We start from the raw sequence: 21,346 nt of genomic DNA, 5'->3' as shown, positions 1-21,346 counted from the left end.
TAGATTGTGAGGTCAAGAGTCCATCTTATCGTACTAACAGATTTGTATGTTTAGCCATTAGTTTATGAAATATTTGGTGCCTACAACAGTGGAGAGATTTCAAATCCATTCTCTTCCTTTGCCACTGCTCCTCCAAATCCAGCCTTTAATTCTCTCTGCTCTGAAAGAATGGCAGGAATCCTCACAACTATAGGAAATCTGACCGATGCAACTCGACATTTGAAATGATACTTTAGGACTTGGGAATGAGCAGCATTGAAAACAGCATTGAAATGGATAACAATAATGGGAGGAACATGAAAAATATAGCAACTGAAAAATTGCTTTATGTTAAACAAAAATCCTCAATAAATTGTGTGCAACCTGACCATCAGGGACCATAGCAGTAATGAACATGTTGAAATTAAAAGGAAGCTCATTTTTAAGTTCCCCTAATATACTCTTACTTTAACGAGCACTAAATATCATTCCATTTAGGCTTGACAAGTTTTTAGGCTTGACAAGTTTTTAGCCTTGCTGGCAACAAAAATAAGTGTTGTTATTCCGACCTTAAACCAGCTCCTCCATTTGTCATAATAGACCGAATCTGGAGGTCAGTGGCTGAGTTGTAATCTTGACATAAGCAGTTAGTTTAATCAACTTCAAACAAATATAATCTCATAGCCAGTCCTCATGAATATTTTCAGAAAGCCTATTTAACTAAAGTGGTCAAAATGTTTAAAATTCAGAATGCATACTTTTAAAAAGGGTTGATAATTCCCTTTTTAATTAGATGTAAGAGAATGCTTGTTTTCTGATAATGAATAGCCCTCTAATGCAATCATACCCTTAGAAATTGGATGTTTCTGAGCATACCTTCCTGCAATTTCATTAGTGGGCCATTAATTATAAGGAGTAAATGGTACCATTCATATTTTCTTGTTAGGACAGGAATTTTGCCTCTTGTTAACAAGGGTCTGTGATTTATTGTTGGCCAGATGTGCATGAAAAACAGAATTTTTACTTCCTCTGAGACATTTCATCCAACATTGCAAAACTCAGGCAGCAAAATATACCATAGGCAGTAAGTGTAGAAACTAGAAGGATCTGTAAAAGATGCCACTCCTCAACAGATCACTGGCTCTGGTCACAGATCATATTTCAGCTACACATTTCACATAGCTGTTCCAACTCCAGCCATGTGGTGAATTAGTTCATATACAATGAGAAAACAGCATAATTTAAGAAATAAAATTAAAGTTAGATAATTTGTTAATTGTGAACTCCAAATATTTACGGATTATTGGAGCCAAGTAGAATAGCTCAGGAAACATGAGGAAAATCCTGGGACTGACCTCCCCATTGTGCTGAATATATTTTTAATAAAACCATCAGATTTGTTATGGCATTGTCCAGATGGAATCCAATTTGGACGAAACTCAATGAATGGTGCACGGGGGCACTACCTAAACAGTGTGGTGTGAGGTACCTCCACTATTTAGACTCAACCTTCACTTTCATTAGGAAGCAACACTGCAGAGACTAAGAGGCAACTCACCTGCTAAAGTCCCATTAAAGACCAGGCCACTGAAATACTAGCAGTAACCATTAATTGCAAAATATGAATACAGCATCGTCAAATTTCAAAGCCAAATTCCTTTTTAAGGACAGAAGAATTCTGTCAATCAATTTGCAAATTTTTATTTCCATTGCTGAGGTGCATCTATATTTGACCTGGTCTGCTCCTTAAGGCCAAAAGATTATTATATCCCTGGAACAGCAAGAAGTCAACTTCTGATTGTGACATCAAATTCAAGTTTTTAGAACAAAGTGTCCTCCCTGGTCTAAGAGCTTATGTTTCTGAAAATCTTCCCTTCCCCTTCATAAACAGAATAGACATACACATTCATTGAGCCATACAGCATAGAAGCAGGCCCTTCAGCCCACCATGTCCATGCCAGCCATCAAGTACCCATCTGCACTCATCCCATTTACCAGCACTTGGTCTCTAGCCTTCTAGGCCTTGACAATTCAAATGCTTGTCCAGATACTTTTTAAATATTGTGAGAACACCTATCTGCACCACCTCCACTAATTAGCTAAAAAATTACTGTGATTGGTCATAGGTGTCAAATTGATAGGGAATAATATAAACTAGGAACCACTAGGTAAAGAAATATCCCTGGCAGCTGTCTATCTAGAGATCCAAGTCCCATTCGAGAAAGGTTTTAGGCAATCCACGATGGTTGACAACAACACTGTTATGCAGTCAGTCCCATTACTGTCATTTCGCATTGTTTGCTGTCTTATTAAGCGCACTGTATCAGTGCATCAAGAGACATTTCACTTCCATATGCTATTTCAATCTTAGTTTTAACACTCTAAGGGCAAAGTTCAGAAGTTAGGTGGTTAGTCAGCATTGTGGAAGGCATACAAAGGAGAAACACTGACCTTTCAAAGAAGCTGTGATCAAAATAGAAACAAACACGTAGTGAAAGAGAGGCTAAATGTTCCAATGTGTTTTGTTTAGGTTCCTCAAATGCTATTCCCCATTGTCTCACAAAAGCAAATACCTAAGATATTGAAACTGAGTTTGAAAGATCAGTTATTAGGAGAAAGAATAATGGAATTAAGGAATTTAAGTTCCAGGAATTTGTTTCAGTTCATTTCTATTTTCTAGTATCACTGGCAATGCATTTAGTGTCCATTATTATTACCCTTGACAGGGTGGAAGTAAGTCGCCTTTTAGAACCATGGTCCTTGTGATGAAGATGTTCACACATTGCTGCTGTGTAGAATGTTCCAGGATTTAAATCAAATGACAAAGAAGGAACAATGATATATTTCCAGGTCAGAATGAAGTGTGAAGCATGCCTTCTTCCCATTACTACCATCAGGGAGGAGGTAAAAGAGCCTGAAAACACACACTCAATGTTTTAGAAACACCTTCTTCCCCTCTGCCATCAGATTTCTGAATAGTCCATGAACACTACCTTGTTATTCCTCTTTTGCATTATTTATTATTTTTTTGTAACGTAAAATAGTAATTTTCGTGTCTTGCATTTGCAAAAACAACAAATTTCACAGCATATGTCAGTGATAATAAACCTGATTCTGATTCCAATTTGGAGATGAACTTGTAGATGATGGTTTTCCCTAAAGCCTGCTGCCCTTGTCCTTTCAGGGGATTGAGGTTATGTGATTGGGAGGTAAGATGAGCTTTGGCATATTGCTGCAGGGTTCTCTGCACATATTGCAACCCTTGGTGCCCCAGTGGTGGAAGGAGTAAATGGTTAACATAATGGATGGGATGACAATAAAGCTGAATGCCTTATATTGAGCTTCCTGCGTGTTATTGGAGCTCACTCTCCAGGCAGATGAAAGCTTTTCCATCATCGCTCTATTGATTCTGTAAAGGATTTGTGAAGACAAATGGATACCCAGCCTGTGATGTGTTCTTGTAGCCACAGTACTTTTATGGCTAACCCTGTTTAGTTTCAAGGTAATGATGGACCTGAGGTGTTATTGCAGAGTGGGTCAGTGATGGCAATGCCATTGAATGTCGAGGGAGAGGGCCAGGACCTCTTTTGTTGAGTTAGAATAAGTGTATTGTTCAATGTCTCAATTTCAGCATTTTGAGGATGCATAAGGAAGAAAAAAAACATTTTCTTACAAATTCAAGATGTGCTGAAGTAATTGTGCTGCTAATTAAAACAAAATTGCAGTTAAACTCTGTCAGTTCATTCAAACCTGCGGCTGTTTTCCTGGATCAGAGCTATCAGTGTCTCTGACTTCTTGTTCACTTTTTGGCTTAGCCCCAATGAAGAAACCAAAAGGAAGCTGACACCTGATGAAATGTATTTGGTTGACTCTGGAGGCCAGTACCTGTAAGTATCAACACGCACAAATGGACAGTGCAAAGTACCAGTCTATGTTAAATTAATATCCCTTTTATTACATGACAGAAATAATTCATGTTGGTGAACATTTACCCTATATCTATGCAGCAGGGCAAATTCAGCAATAGAAGGTCATCCATTTATGTCCAAGACTGAGGCATGATCATAAACAGTAAATTTAATTTAGAACAACTCTACAGAATAATCAGGGGTTGCAGGCGGCAAGTTCCTGGTCAATTCTCCCTGCAAACATTGCATCTTGACTTCCAAGCCCCATTATAAATTAAGACTCAAGCATTAACTCATCCTCCCCCATAACTTCAAAACATTGGAAATCCCTTCCTGCTTTGGTCATGAATTCAAACTTATTTTTGTTTTCTTTTCTCCACCTCGACAATTGGGCATTGCCCAATATTTCAATGAAACACAGTGAACTGAATGTAACTAACGATTTAATCTGAGTCCTGTTTTATTACACAATACTTTGGAACATTCATACTAATTTTGAGGTGATTAGTGAGGTGATTGTGGATTTTGCTATATTAATCCTCTTTTAACTAAAGGTGTCCTTTTTTCAAATTATTGGCAATTTTCTTTAGATTCCATCATAGATAAATTTAGATTATTTTAGGTTAATTGAACAAAGTTCACCTCATGTTTAATACATCGTAGTTCTTTTCATCTAAACCAAAATAAAGGGTGGGTTTCAGCTGTAGAGGATTATCAATATTAACGAAAGGTGGAAGATATGGGTTAAATAATAAAGCTACTTGTGAGAGACAGTTGAGTGTTTAGCTCTAGATAAGAATGGCAGAGTGTTGTAATCTGCAAGATTATTCTTGAATTCAGCAATGAAGATGTATTGAAGTGGGAATATATGTGGAAGATAGATCTAGACCTTGGATCTGTCATGCTGGATATTGTTCACTGCAGCAGGATCCAATGTGGATGAATAAGTGACAAAATGGTAGTTGTAATGTATTTTTGTCTATTTTACCAGGCAGCTCCAAGAATGTGCAACGCCTTTTCTATCTCACCATATTTCCACTATCTCAACAGTGAGTCCATGACCTAAATAGGCATGGATGAATTGTATTACTCTTTTGTAAGCCATTGCAGCAGCATTCTCTAAAACCTAGGCCAACCTGTTTGCCACTTGCTAAGAACCAAAGAACAGTAGACAACTGATTTTAATCATACTGTAAAATAGAGACGAGGATGAAATTTTTCTCTTGGAAATGGATTGCATGTTAATTCACAGAAAGCATTGGCCCTAACACTGCATAATGCTGTAATTTTGTCAAAAAAAATCTCATTTGGTGATTCACAAACACATTTTCAGTCTCCTGTATATTAAGAAATCATATTTCGCTTTACCTTTTGTCAGTCAAACCTTATCCAATGAAAACATGGAATTGCATTACAAGATGCTCCAAAATATGAAATCAATGATTTCAAGTTATAAAAAAACTTTCTGCCTTTCAGACCAACGCTTAGATATCAGAACAGCCAGTGTGAGATACTTTGATGTATACACTGGGAAGGGTTTTCTCTGGTTCTAATGCTTTAAATACAGTAAGATTTCCCATGTTCTGAATCACTTAATCCCAAAGTTTGGAGCTCTCCTTCCCTCAACCAATGCTAATGTTTGCTCATTCACTTCATTCCTGTTTGCAGGGTCTAGTTTTACACAAAACAGCTGCTATATTCGCTGATGAAACATCATGAAATGACTGTACATCAGACTTATTGAGTGTAAAATGTTTTGGGATCTTTCCAAAGATGGGAAGTTAGCGGATAGAGTTCCCAGTGCAGTTGCCAATTCCAGTCTAAGTTGTGCTCATTTTGAAATATTTCCCTTGCTCCTGATTTCCATTCAACCACATTTGCTTGTTGCAGATATAGCATTTGCTGTGAAACAGGACAATGTTTTAAAATGTAAACACATTTTAAATCCTGCTTTAAAATATATTTTTGATCTAGAAAAAAGTGATTATGTGAATTCCGATTAATGTAGCTGAAAATGGATTTACCAGAAAAATATAAATTATAGCCCTTGCAAGTAACTAACATAAAATTGTTTAAAATGACTTCTTAAAAAAAAATAGCACTATTAACTGGTTAGATTGGCGTACAGTATTGGTAAATTTGACAATACCAACGTGTTCCAATAAGTGTCCTTGCACATCCTGAAGCCTCCTTAAAGATCTGCATATAAGAAAAATTAGCAGAAATGTTTTAATTAATCCTGAGGGTAAATGTAATGACTTAGATGAGGGTCAATTGTTAGCATGATGTTATTACAACTATTGCAAAAGATGAAGGAAGATTCTATTGTGCTGAACACAATCTGTGTTTAAAATTCGGTGGAAAAATGCCCAGTTGACTTTGCTAGAAACACTAGTTGGAAGAAGTCATTTGTTGGAAGCAATAGTGATGGTCAAACACTTTGTGCCTTTTATGTAAGAATGCTTTGTTTTAATCATTCTTGCTTTGTATTAAAAACTCAGAGATGGTACAACTGATATTACCCGTACAGTTCACTGGGGAACGCCAACTGATTTTCAAAAGGTAGGTGAACTTGGAAGTCTGTCTATGTAATCACCTCATTGCGCTGATTTCCATGGATATGATCATTAGCCCTGGTTTCACTGTGCCGGGGCCTGAAATGAAAATAAATAATTTTCTGTTGAGCTTGTCAATGAACCAGCATCAATCTTCAAACTGTATGGGGTTAGTTGATACCAACTAAGGTAGCAATGGATTACCAGAACTGTTTTTAACAGACCCACCTCAACCACCCCCCCCCCCCCCAACACATCTAGCAAGATATTCCTTTTATGATCATATTCCAGCAAAGTTTTTCCACCAGAGTTCTAGGAAAATGTATAAGGGATACAAGCCAGGATTGTAACCTCAACTCCCGAAGAACCCGATCAAAGACATTCCCTTCCCTCACCCCTCCCTGCAGCCTAACAAGCTTCTTTTGTCCTCTTCCCAATTCTGATGGAGGATTTTTAATCTGAAACATTAACTCTGTTTCTCTTCCCACAAATGCAACCTGTCCTACTGAGTATTTCCAGCACTTGCTGTTTAGATTTCCAGTATCTGAAGTTTTTTGTTTTGATTTTCCCAAAGAAAATGATTGGAAAAAGTAATTGTGGTTCTCCTTAAAAAGAGGAGTGCTGGAGATAACTTTATTTTTTTTATTTTGCATTTTTCAAGATGAGGGTGTCACAGCCTAACCCCAACAGCCCTTGAGGAGGTTTTTGTAAACCAGCTACTTGAAGCACTGCAGTCCTTCTCCTAAAATCCCGTTGAGTAGAGAGCTCCAGGATTTAGACCAAACAAAGATGAAGCAACAATGATCTTTCCAAGTCAGGATGGTATACAGTTTAGAGGGAACCAGCAGATAATGGTCCTCTCCCGATCTGCCATTTCCTTCGATTTTGGTATGAGGTTGCAGGTTTGGAAGATGCTTTTGGAGTACCCTCAGCGACCAATAGCAGTGCATTTTGTACATGGCACACACTGCAGCCATGGAGCATAAGTGGTGGAGGAAATAATATTTAGGGTTGTGGATATGTTCTGCATTCAGAGGCTCCCTTGTCCTGGATGATATTTAGCTTCTTGAGTATAATTGCTGCACTCGTCTAAGCAAGTGGAGGGTATTCTATCTCTTTGTAGGTGGAGTCCAGCCCATGGTGCCAGGAGGTGAGTCACATGCCACATGGTACCCAGCCCCTGACCTGTTCTGGTTACCCCTCTTCTCGTTACTACCATCAGGAAAGAGGTACAGGAGCCTGAAGGCCCAAACTCAACAACTCAGGAACAGCTTCTTCACCTCTGCCATCAGATTTCTGAATGATCAATGAACTCATGAACACTACCTCATTATTCCTTCTTTTTTGCACTACTTATTTATTTTTGTAATTTATATGTCTTTGCACTGTAATGTTGCCGCAAAACAACAAATTTCACGTCATGTGTCAGTGACAAAAAATCTGATTCTGATTCAGTGTGAACCCTCCAAGTCCCAGGATGTCAGTGGTCAGGAACTTGATAGTAATGCTATTGAATGTCAAGGGTAGATCATTAGATTCTCATTGATGATGGTTATTGCCTGGCACTTTCTACAAGAGGAATAACCTTGCACAAGCTTGATTCCAGGCACTTCTGCTGGACTTTCTCCCCTTTTTGTAAGGGCTAGAGCCATTAAGAAGCAATCCTAGCTTATTCATCATTACTATTCATAGCACAGTGTCACCCTTGGTGCCATAAATTTGGGCAGCTGACTGGCATGACTCATGGATGGGTGTATTTTAATATTCACATGAAAACAAGCCATCGTCAAGGCAGCATATTAAACCCACCGGTAATTTTGAATATATCTTTTATCATCTTCAATGCAATCCAGAAGTAAGCCTTAAATGCATTCTGGAAGAGGTCAATAACCCCCGCACAGGTAAGTGCTACCTACATGTGCAGGAGCTACCGAGCCATCAGTATTAGACAAATTTCCACCCATAGTGGTGCACTTATTGCATGTTGTATTACATTTTATTACAAATTTGGTTCCATTAAAGGACAAACTCCTTCACTCTGGTACTTAATGCATACAATTCAAACAAAAGAAGTTTTTACAAATTATCTTCTGGTTTACAGTTTTGTATATCCAGAATACACACCAAGAATCTGCAGAATCAATACCAACATTCTTTCATTCTGGAGTCAAATCATCTTTACAGATCAGATCAGTTTATTATCATGTACACCAGGGTGCAATGAAATTCCTTGCTTGCAAATTTCCAAATGTAAGACACCCCAAATCACAATGATTGTGGAGTAACTAATATTCATCATCCTAACTGAAGAATAAATTTTAGAAAACAGTTCATCCATTTGATGGCTTTTTTGCTCAAACTCCTTTTAAAAATTTGTGTAACTTTTGGTCTTTGTTCCTCTATTCAAAGGAACAATTGTTTTGTTTCTATCTTCTCCTGTATAAGTTTTACTATTACTTGCTTAAACTTTAATTAAGTTATAATAATGTTTAAAGATCTTTATAAAAAAATCTATATTTTTATTCAAATATTCCCATTAGAGTATGCATTCTGTACTTTTTTTCTTGAACAGATTTCTGAAATTATGCCAAAACATTTAGAACTGTTGAATTTAATTAAAATGAAAAGTTCCTCAATAAAACAAATAAAAAGTTCACTTTAATTTACGGATTTAGAACAATATTGTTCTTTAATGATTTGTGTACATTTAAATATTTATCAGGAAGCTTACACTCGGGTACTGATGGGACAGATTGACCTGGCTCGATCTATCTTCCCTGCAACAACAACTGGTAAGGCAGCAATGGAGTGAACAAGCCCTGCTTATGATTGAATGCTTTCAACAGGAAGGTTTGTCTGCTGAAAATCAAAAAACTTTGTGTACACTACCAATGGCTCTTCAACCACACATATGCCATAGAAAGTATTCATTAGATCACCCTGAGTTTTGGCTTCAGATAGTGACATCCCTGTTTCCATCAGAATCGGATATAATTAGTTTCTTTGGGTTGATTTCAAAACACTAACCAGTTTGCATGATGTTACCATCACTCTATTTTATTGTGAAAATCACTTTATCAGATGTTTCTGAAGTTTAGGTCTGAGATCTTTATAAGTAGAGTGTGTGGCCTATGTATAGTATGTTGTTTAAACTGACATCATTTGCTGCATAACTATACTTATGATAAAAGTATACTTCTTGGCTATGTCCAGCTATAAGTGCCACCCTGCCTATAAATCATAACTTGGCACAATAGTAAACGGATACATTGCAATGATTAGGGGTAACATCGGTTCATTTAATAAGAAAATGTGGACACATTATTGACCTACAAGAATAGTTAGTACAGATTATGACTAACATTTGTAAGTTCTCCAAACCCCACCAAAAAACAACAGCATGTGTGCTTTCAGAATTTCATGCTTGCTGTTTGGGGTCTTTTTCATTTGAGGTATGTCATGCATCAGCTAACCCATTCTGTCATTTCCAGTTCACTGTGAATTTTACACCACCCACACATACAATATTGTGCTTAAAAACATCCCCTGTTTTGATTTTATAAACAGGCCACTCAGTTAGGGAAAATCTTGCTTCATGTTTCTGATTTGATCAGTTAATCACTTTGAGTAAGCTGTTGTGATTTATAATATTACAGTGAGGTTATTGCTAGAACTAAATACAATGTTACTTAGGCCATAACTTGTCTATATATAACCACAATAAATGTAAGATATCATTGCATTGGAGAGGGTGCAGGACAGAGAAGGTTTATGAGCAGGTTTTCTGAACTGGAAAATTGTACCTTTGTTTCTTTGGAACAAACAAAACTGAAAGGAGACGCAGAAGAAGGAGATACATAATAAGATTATGAGCAACCCAGAAAAATAGGAAGGAGATATTTCAAAGAGTCACTGAGTTATACAGCATGGAATCAGGCCCCTCAGCTCACTAAGTCCACACCAAACATTTAGCTACTGCTTACATTGATCCTACACCAATCCCATTTTATTCTCCCTTCATACCTATTAACTTCCCCAGTTGAGCTCGGGTCACCTTAGCTCTTGGGCAGCATTTCTATTAGCTGCACCATTCAGTCACCCAAGTGTTTCCTTTAGCAAAGGAGTTGCTTCTTTTAACACAGGAGTTTATCATTCTCCAGTACTTAATTACCATCCATAGCCACAGTAATAAATGTTAGTCTTACCAGTGAAACCAGCCTATCTGAGAACAAATATAGAAAGAGGAGCACTTTATCCAATGTTTGTGAGCTTCATGAAAATATTTATGAAAAGTAATGTGTGCTCAAAAGTATTTTAGGATGTTTACTGCCTTTAAATCTGTAAAATTCTGTCTATGTTACTTTAATAATGTGTTTGACATCAGGGGATTCACTTGATGTATGGGCTCGACATGCATTGTGGGAAGTAGGACTGAACTACAAGCATGGAACTGGACACGGAATCGGCATCTTCCTCTGTGTTCATGAATGTAAGCATGTTTGAACTAATATTACACTCCTGCTTTGTAGAGCAAGGAAGAGACTATTTCTTTGGGTTGGGCTAAAGTGCTGAAAGCTGCAATAGCAATATGAGGATTTCTCCTTCTGCATTTGAAAATACGAAAAAATGTTATAGTTTCAATTCTAAAGCATTTGTGTATGAGAATTTTCAACATTATATAGAAACTTGACAGGAAATCCTTCACTATGGAAAGTTCATAAAACCAAACTATCAGGTTGAAATTAGTATGTTAGCAACCAGAAAGCAATTCAGATATTGGCTCAAAGGAAAATTCAGTTGTGATCAGGAAATGCCATTGAATCCAACAATATTGGGATAAATTTTCAGCTAACCACCCTTTGAAGAATTGCATCTAGAAGAGCAGACATTGCATATGAATTTCTGATGAGAAAGTTACTTCTTTAAAACTAAATTGAATGGGTCAAGAGATTAAGAGAAAGGGGAAGAATGGGCTTTATCAAAAAGAGACAAACTTATTTGATGTAAGAGAATTTTGCGAGAAGATTGAAATGTTGCCATTATGCTCATTGTGTACTGTTGCTTTGAGCTTTGACCAATATTCTAATATTTGTCAACCAGAGTGGTTGGGATCTCAGAGTTTTTGTGGGTTCATAAACAAAATTTGGCCTTGAAGTTATCCTATGGGATTACGGAGAAGTACTCAATGCAACGGTGCTATATTCCTGACTCCACTGTTTCAGTAGAAGTGCTAGCATATCTATTACCTCTTAAAATATCAGAAATTGAATTATCAGACAAGTGAATTAAAACCTTATGTGCTGCCATTACACAGCATGATCTTAAATCTTTTGTATACTATTGCCTAGAAATTGGTTCCCAAGTGATTTATTTTAGTGCTACATGATTCAAAATTGATTTTACTTGGAATAAATCACATTAGGAAAATTGTACCAGGCACTTCCAGCTGCAATCCATGTTAGCATTTTGCCATCATTAGACCTGTGCTTAATGACATTGATTGTCATGTGTTGCATGTTTCAGTCTCCTGTGATGTAAGTTGGAACTCCTAGGCCCAGGAGATCACTTTGGTTAACAGTCACAAAAAACCCCAAAGAGAATAAAGCACTGCATTTATCATTTAAAGGGTCACTCTGCTGATGCTGGGACACTTCACAAGGCAGCCTCAAAACTCACTGCATTCAGACTGCTCATGGTGTTCAGACAACAAAACCAACTGCATTCCAAACTAACGTTTGGCTCTTTGAGAATGTAACTAGCAGGAAAATAATGTTAAATTTGGCTCAACAATAATCATACAGGGATCAAAAATATGGGGCTAGATGTACTAAATGATACCGGGGTAGATAACCCTGTGAGAAGAGGCACAATTGCAAAAACTCTTTCTCTTGTAGTGTCCCTCTTCCCCATAGTGACCAATGTCATTGTGTCACTACTGGTGTCTTGGGAATTGTGCCTTTAAGGGCTGACAATTTTTTCCAAATGCTGAGCTGGGGAAGCTGCATTACAATGATACTGCTTCTGTCAGGAATGTTATGATTCAACGCATTCTTTGAGGCGCAAACCATTCTCACACTATTGCAGACTTGTTTTCTAAATTTTTTAAAAAATTTTATTTACAGCGTGGTAACACGCCCTTCCGGCCCAACGAATCCACGCTGCCCATTTTAAACCCATATTAACCTACCCGTACGTCTTTAGAATGTGGGAGGAAACCAGAGCACCAGGATGAAACCCACACAGACACGGGAGAACATACAAACTCCTTACAGACAGCAGGAATCAAACCCCGATCACTGGCGCTGTAATAGCGTTGCGCTAACAATGCAATGCACCCAACAATGTCTTAGAGAACAAGCTAAAGTGTCATCCAATTTCAAGGCAATTATTCCTTTTTAACTACGTAAAACTATAAAGATTGCATTGAGAATTTGTGGAAAAAGATAAAATATAAAGAGAATGCTTATTAATAAGCAATATTATCTGAAAATATTAAACACCATTAAAGAAGCTTCCACAGTCCAGGCATGCATATATCTGATGCGTATATCCATGTGTGTTTATATGCTCGTGTGTGTGTGCAAGAGTGAATCAGTGTTTTTAAGTATGTGTATGAAATTATTAAGTCCATTGAATCTTGAGCCTTAACCAGTTACTAGAAATATCTGAAAATAATTACTTTATAATAATAATCTTGATTTTGCTTCTGTTTATACACAGGGCCAGTTGGCATTGGGAGCGGTCAAACATGGACACTTGAGGAGGGAATGTTTACATCTATTGGTAGGCATTGCTTCTAAGGGGCTTAGTTTAACAACAGAATACTCTCAGAGAAGCGCATAAAAAAAGCCATAGAACCTGTATATTTGATATTGGTTTGTGGAATTCTTCTATTTGAATACTAGTGAACTGAGGGAAGGAAAACAATGAGGTTTCAAGAGAGGAGACTAAATATTTAACATGTTAGAGTCAAGAAACATATTAAATTGTACCATAAAAGAGGGAAGTTGCATTCTTATAGCATATTATTACATCCTTAAGCTAAACCTGACAACCGAAATCTCACAAGCAACAAACTATATATTTGGTTTTTTTGCTCTTTGTTGAGCGACTAATGTTGGCAGAATACCAGCAGGGCTCCCTGCTGTTCACTGAATGGGGCTTTTTAACATCGTCCTAAATGAACAGAGCTTTAGTTTACATCTCATCTGAAATATAACACCTCTGACAATATAGTTGCATTAACTTTACAGCAAAGGTTCACATTCTCAAAAATGTGAATGTTCCAGTTTAGAGTGCAAGCAACTGTGCCAAGCTGAGATTTTCATGAAGGACCAACTTATTCACCAGCTTTTAGAGTAACCAGTGGCATTCTGGATAAGGAATCAAAACCCAATGGAGAACTTATATTAAGCAGGATAAGAGGGCCAAAGAATTAATGGAATCAAACAAGGCAATGAGGAGGAAGAAGATGGAAGTACAGAGGTAAACGTGTGAACAGCCTGTGGGGTGAAGTATGTAACCAAGTATAAAAAGATTCAAGTTCCATCTCCTTTATTAGGAACTGGGCCATTTTATTTTCCTCCGTACGAGAATGGAGCAAGAAATTTTGATGTTACCCTATCTTTGTATGCTGAGGCAAATTTAAAAAAGAAGCAAATCAGCTCATCAGCTCTTGGTTTGATATATGCTGGGAGCATGATGAGAGGCATGCCCAAGGCAGTGCAGCTTCACTCCATTGGGGCTTCAGAGCTCTTAAAATGTTAAATAGTTTCATGTCCAAAAATACTTCTCATGCTTCATCAGGTAACAATCAGTTAACATTAAGAAGTGGCGAGGATGTCTAGATCAACTTTCTCTGGTCAAAGGTCATTTTCTATCACTTCAACATTCATAATAGCAGGTTTTGTCACAACACTTTAACAGCTGTGCGGCACAAAGGTTTATCTCCTGACCTGGCTACCACTTGTCGCAACTTTTAGGACAAAGGGAAATCTTAAAAAAAAAGATAAACAGGGTTAGTACTTTATTGATAGTGGAAGTACCAAAGTTCAAACAATCTAAAGCTGAGCAAAGTTCACTTTAACTCTCTTCTATGGAAAAACATCAGCAGTTCATTATCATTGTATCAAACTCTTATTAAATGGCTCCAAGGATTTTTTTTTACTTCAAGGATCATATGGCAAGTTTTAACAGCTCATTTACCCAGATTTTACAGCACTGTGCATATCAATGTTAATGAAATATAAAACTTAAAGGAAAATCAGTGTCTACCTGCAAGTTTCACTGCATCCTTCTGGGTCTATCATGCATCTGATGTGCTTATACACAGAGCTTCACAAATGTGTCCCATGGCATCCAACATGGCTGGGCTTCATTTCCAGGATTTTCAATCACATGTGTACCTGCAGACAGAGACGACCAATTCAATGGAGTGTGATGTCTGCCATTTTTTAAAAAGGGACACAATTTACTCCATTTTATGGGTGGGGCCTCGTTTGGTCCTACCCATGTGGCAGACGTAGCGCCAGTTGATGATGTGCAGGGCCTAACAGTGAGGGATGGAGCCAGCTCCAGACTATAAGTTCTGTTAAGTATTGATTTACTTATGCAAAGTTTTTTTTCTTGAATGCTTCTGTTAATATGGTTTAATGCTCGTGGTTTTGGAACAGATGTTCATTTTGCAGCATGACCAGGCACCTGATGCTGGAGGTGAGCCAGCTTCTGCAGCAGGAACATTTCTACCATCACTGCTTACAAGCAGTGGCCACCTGGCACCACGGCCCATAAAACAGATGGAGCATTCACTCAGAGAAGGAAGAGAGCTTGGCCTGTTAGGAGCGGATGATGAATCTTGTAGCTTTCCCATCCCCTTCTTATCCCTTTGTGGTCTTTGACCCCCTCAGACCCCTCACTGCCCATCTCCACACTCAGGATCTCCACCACACCCATCTCAGGCACTCCACTTCTGCCTCTGTTGCCTTAACATGCTCCAAGTTTGTTTCTTACCTTACCTTCTTAGGCAGTCCCTTAAGATCAAGAATGGTGTCTCCACTGCAGTTTTGTGGGTTTTAAGGTGACTGATGAAGTCTAGGCAGGATCTGCAGATGAGGGAGGAGGTGCGAAACAGAATGGGCAAGTGGGTAGTTTATTTGGTGGTGTGGTCCTTATGCTGAGCTTCCGTTCACTGCTGATGTGTAGACTCGAGGCTCTAAGTTCATCCCAACTTCTTCCAATCTATGTTGAGCAATTGTGGATTAGGAAATCCTAGGAATTAGTGGGGATATTGAACTTTTTCAAGGAGATATTGCAAACATCCTTGAAGCTTTTAATCCATCCATCTGGTAATCTCTTCCCAGTGACAGAGCTTGGAATAGAGTGTCTGTTGCAGAAGTATGGTGTTGGGCATGCAAATGATGTGGTCTGCCCAACAGAACTAATTGAGTGTAATTAGGGCCTCAGTGCTGGGGATGTTGATCTGGGAGAGGATGCCAATATTGGTTCACTTAGCCCTCAAGTAGACTTGGAAGATTTTGTGGAGACAGCATTGGTAGTAACTGGAGGTGCCTGCTGTAGGTAGTCCAAATCTCAGAAGGATACAGAAGGGAATGAATTACTGCTGCCTGGTTGACAATGAGTTTTGTGAAAGGTTTGAGATCTTGATCTTCCAGGACCTTATTCCTCAGTCAAACAAAATCATCTGCTAGCAAACTGAAGGTGATTGTGAATTTCATTAATGACATCTGTTTTCACTTTGAATTCTCTTGAGGTATGGGAAGCATGGTGTTGTAGAATGGGGACAGGTTGCCAGAGGACCATTTTGCAGATGTTGAGCATCAGGCCCATCTTCCCATATGTCTCAGTGAATGAGTGGACATGAGTTGAGTTCAGTCTCCAAGTATGCACAAACAAGCCTGCTGTTAACTGACAAAGTGGGTGGGATTTATTAATATTAATCTGCCAATCAGAATCAGCCTCACTGGACAACAATGTCAAGATTGACTCTCCAGTGACCTCTGACATCACTGCAACATTTTTTGTGCCACAACATAAGTATAAAGTCAGATTGTAAGAGGTTCTGCGGGTATTTAAAAAGAAAAAGACTTGCAAGGGTGAACTTGCAACTCTTACATATAGGGAGAGGAGAATTTATACAGTAAACCCTTAACTTTCACAAGGGTTAGGTTCCACAAACAGTCTCAAGTCCTAAAAACTGTAAATACCACTTTAATGTAAGTACAGAAGCAAAGAAAGTATGTATGTGAAATGTAATAAGTAATAATATAACTGTAAATAAACTTCTCACTATAACTTATCTACTTCATGAGCTGGCACACTCCTGTAAACACACTTCAGAGCCAATATTGATGGAGCTCCCAAATGAATACGAAACAGTGCTGGGGGAGTCCACAGCTGACATCGGGGCAAGGCTCAGCCTCCCAATGACATCAAGTTAACAGGCATAATTGATTATCCAGTGATGTACTATAATGGGGAATAAGGAAACCACTTTCCTGGTTTAAGGCCTATTCAGTAGCACACAATGCTACTGAATTTTCCAAATGTTAACCCTTGAGCTTTTTTTTTTGGCCGCTATTCACCTGGAGTTTAACATTCTTTAATCTCTAGGCATTTATGTAAAGAACAGTGATTTCAGATCTAAATTTGCATCCTTGGTATTATTCTCCAGGGCAACCCTTTATGGCATATGTTGTATTGGTTAATTTTCTTCTTCCAGAGCCTGGTTATTATCAAGATAATGAATTTGGAATTCGGATTGAAGATATTGTCATGGTAGTAAAGGCAGACACTAAGGTAACACTTGATTGTCTTACATATACCTCAAGCGTTCCAGTCAGACAATCCTGTTCAGCTAACAGAAAATATCCTTATAAAGGGATTGCACTTGGATCATATAAAAGTATTTTGCATTTTCAGCAGCATTTAGAGTTTAGAATGCACTCACCTAAGAACCCCATGGAAGTACAGTCCCATAGCTGTGTAAAAGTATGGCATTGAATTGAAAGCAAATTGCAGCCATTAAGGTGGAAATCCTTATGAACAAAGATGAATATTTCATGAAATAAATAAAGCCAAAACTGAAGAAAATGGAATATTTCAAAATTCCATTTTCTTCAGTTTTGGCTTTATTTATTTCATGAAATATTCATCTTAAGAGCATCAGCACTTAAGAAGAGAAACAAAAATAGTCTAATGCTTACTTTTATTTCAAAGGTGTTGAGAAATAAAAGTAAAGAAGTCAAGTATACAAGGCACTGATGAGACCACATCTAGAGTATTGTGTACAGTTTTGATCCACATATTGAAGGAAAGATATATTATCTCTGAAGGAAATTCAAAGATTCATTCGGATGATCTTGAGTATGGAAGGATTGTCTTATCAGCAAAAGTTGAATAGATTGGGTCTGAACTGATTGGGATTTGGAAGAGTGAGAGGTGATCTTCAAGAGTTTGATAAGTTGAATAGTAGAAGGTTATGTCTCCTCATAGGAGAGCCAAGGGCCAGAGGGCATTGTCTCAGAATTAGTGGGCACCCATTTAAGATTGAAATGTGCAAGAATTGCTTCCTTCAAATGGTTGTGGTTCTTTGGAATTCTTTGCTCCCAGAACACTGTGCAGGCTGAATCATTGAATATATACAAAACTGAGGTAAATTTTTAATCAGCAAGGGAATCAAAGGTTATGGGGATAGGAAGGAAAGAGGACAAGGAAAGTTGGATCAGCCATGATCTAAATGCATGGTCAAAATGAATGGCCTGCTCTTCCTTTTTTTCTTATGATCTATTAAGTGGGTGGGCAAGAATATAGCAGATCAAGTAAAATTGGGAAAATGTGGTCAATAACAGAATGGGAGTAATAAACAGAATGTTTTTAAAATGATTAACTGTAGTTCAGAGAGACTTGTGTGTCCTCATATATGAATAACTAAAAGTTAATATGCAGGACAGAATGCAATTATGAAGGCACATGGCATGATGATCAATTCTTCAAGGAACTGGATTGCAAGAATCGAGAGTTTTGCTCAATTATACAGAGCTTGCTGAGACCATACCAGGAATGTGGTGTATAGGTTTGGTCCTCTTATGGGAGGAGGAATATACTCACTTGCCTGGGATGTGGTATAACAAATGTTTTCTAGGCTATCTCTCATGTAGATTGAGTAAAATGGGTCCATATTCTGTACAGTTAAGAAGAATGAAAAGAGATCTCACTGAAGCATATAATATTCTTAATGGACTTGACAAGGTTGATGTTATGAACGTTTCCCCTAGATGAAGAGTCTAAAACTAAGCATTTTTTTTCTCATTTTAAGATGTCAGGTATTTGGGAGTCAGGTAAGAGGAATTGCTTCACCAAAACTGTTGGGGAAAATTTGGAACACTCTATCCTAGCATCTGTGGATGCTCAGTCATTGAATATTTTCATGGTTGAGTTTAATAGGTTTTGGAATCCAGGAGAATACAGAGATATGGGGATCAGGCAGGAAAGTGGAGATATGGTAGCAGATCAACCATGACCTTGTAGAATGCTACAGCAGGTCAGAGAGGCTCTCTGTGTGATTTACAGCTGTTCCCTTTTCCTTTGTTCTGGTGTAATCCAAACTTCCCAGTGAATGTTTCTTTTATTTTACTGAAAAATGCCTCACATTAGCCAAACCTACATTTGATAGAAGACAGACAAGATTGCTTTCCATTTTAATACACTTTGTTAAACAGTTAAATGCCTTTCACCACATGACATCATAATCTCCTCTATTTGAATGTTAAAAATTCTAAGAAATGGAATTTTGATTCTGATCAGAGTAACTTATTGAAAAATTGGATTAAGACTAGTATTTAAATGAGTTGATGCTGAAATGCAGTTTCATAGGAAATACTTAGAATGCTACCACACATGATTCATGTATCATTTGAAATGCAGATGAAATAAGAATCATCTTAAACGTTCTTTTGTGCAGTATATGTTTGGAGGAAACCCCTACCTGACCTTTGAGCATGTGTCACTTGTTCCTTATGAAAGAAAACTGATTGACCTTTCTATCATGAATGAGCAGCAGGTGAGTGATTAGTTGTTTATTTGCAAGAAAATGTATTATTGTTGATGTCTAAGCCCCAAGCTCAAGTATTCCTTCCCAAACCTCTCCACCTGTCTATCTCTCATTCTTCTTTAAAGACATTTCTTAAAAACTAAGACTTTGATCAAGCTTTTAGATACTGGTCCAAATATCTAATGTTGTCTGGTAACATTCCTGCAAAACATTTTGGCGTACGTTTTTCAAGTTACAGGTGATAAAAATTGAAAAGTTTGTATTTGTGCATTTAAACACATTTTTTGTTCAGATCATCACACATCTCATTTAAGCATTTGGAAATTGCTGAGAAAAGAATATGCTAATAATTTATCTTTATCATTACATACAACACTATTACCGAGATTATCCAATCAAGGTATTTTCACTCTATTGTTCATTCATTTATTTCAGACAGGTTGAGATAACATTGATGGGAAAACCTCGGATTCTCCTTTTCAGATACTTTAACTAAAGAGGGCTGCAGCTCTCCCTAAATTTCACCCTACACCATTTTGCACTTTATTGCTTCAATAACATTTACAGCAGCAATGTGTAGTACAGACAGTGCATTCCACCTGTGCTCGTCTAGATTTCCATGTTTGAACTAGTTAAGTTGGGCAGATGTTCATTTGTCAAGGCACAGCCACTACCAACTAAAGTTAAGGATGAAGAATGACCATTGTCCAAAAACAATATCTAGCACCCTCCAGCATTGGGCCTGGTTCTACTTTTACAGAAAATGGCAGCATTTGTCTTCTCCCTTACTCTTATATTTGCCATTCAAGCCCAATGAGAATCCTTTTAACTGGGCACCATTAGAAAGAAAAAGACACGCCCAACTTCCTCTGGCCACTCTGAATAAGCTTAATCAAAAAAAATAAGAGGAGGGACACGCTATCATCTCACATAAGAGCCTATTTAATGTTCATGTCTTTTCCACATAAGTATTCTGCTCCATTTCAAAGAAAATATTGTAAGTTTTCAAAATGTGAAGGAAAACCAGCAGAAGAGTCTTCTGCTTTGTGACTGGGAACTGAGCATTGCCTGAGTGCAAACCAAAACAATAGGATTTGCAGAGATGAACACATCCATTGATTGATAGTCTTGCACCTGCTTAGCGAGGTAACTAGAGTCAAATTCCCACCCCTATTTCTTGTAAAGAATACATTATCAGTTTTATTGCCCATAGCCTGCAGGTGGAATCAAGAACCTTCAATCTTTTTTTTAATTTGATATTCATCAGGCTGAGAAATTTAATTCTGAGAAATGAAAACATTCCCATTTTGGACCTCTGAGGTAGCCTCTGATCACTTGAATTGTTAAGAGTGACATATTTAGATACAGAATGAAGTTCCCTCTTGAGACCCCTAACCTTATAGAAGTAACCTCCACTCCATCAGCATAACATTTTCTAATTTTCCACACCAGCCTTCCTGTGCATCACTCATGCAAATTTAATTGCCAATTAGAAATAGAAGTTTATAACCATCTCAGGAAAAAATAGATTATATAAAGTGGGTTGTAATGAAATATTTAAATAGCTCTGAATTGTTCTGGCTTGAGCAGTGTCATATTTTGAGTGCTCTAAGATAACTGTTATAACATGACCAAAAAAAACACCCTTGAATGGGAACTGAGTAGCCAAGTTTAGAGGCTTCTTTTGGGAGAAAGGTTTGCTCATGTCATGCTGTGCTATGACAGTGGAATGTAATCAAAAAGAAAATGTTTACAAATGCAAACCAGGGAAATATTTTCCCATTAAAGTTCTTTTGACTGAGATAATGAGTTTTCTTAGGACTCCATTTTTAGCA

General features: G+C 37.7%; 1 protein-coding gene across 1 annotated transcript in view; it reads left to right on the top strand.

Annotated features, from left to right (window-relative positions):
* The window catches only part of xpnpep2 (X-prolyl aminopeptidase (aminopeptidase P) 2, membrane-bound), an 86,676-nt gene that overhangs the window by 64,697 nt on the left and 633 nt on the right, over positions 1-21,346 (top strand). Inside the window, exons 15-21 of the mRNA XM_052022309.1 lie at positions 3,795-3,866; positions 6,389-6,449; positions 9,165-9,234; positions 10,827-10,931; positions 13,163-13,225; positions 17,181-17,257; positions 19,422-19,520. Of these exons, the coding sequence (XP_051878269.1) occupies positions 3,795-3,866; positions 6,389-6,449; positions 9,165-9,234; positions 10,827-10,931; positions 13,163-13,225; positions 17,181-17,257; positions 19,422-19,520 (547 nt within the window). The remainder of the gene's footprint in view (positions 1-3,794; positions 3,867-6,388; positions 6,450-9,164; positions 9,235-10,826; positions 10,932-13,162; positions 13,226-17,180; positions 17,258-19,421; positions 19,521-21,346) is intronic.

Source organism: Pristis pectinata, chromosome 8 (genome assembly GCF_009764475.1).
Source record: "Pristis pectinata isolate sPriPec2 chromosome 8, sPriPec2.1.pri, whole genome shotgun sequence".
In the NCBI taxonomy this organism is placed as follows: domain Eukaryota; kingdom Metazoa; phylum Chordata; class Chondrichthyes; order Rhinopristiformes; family Pristidae; genus Pristis; species Pristis pectinata.
This window is presented reverse-complemented; position numbering and strand designations above follow the sequence as displayed.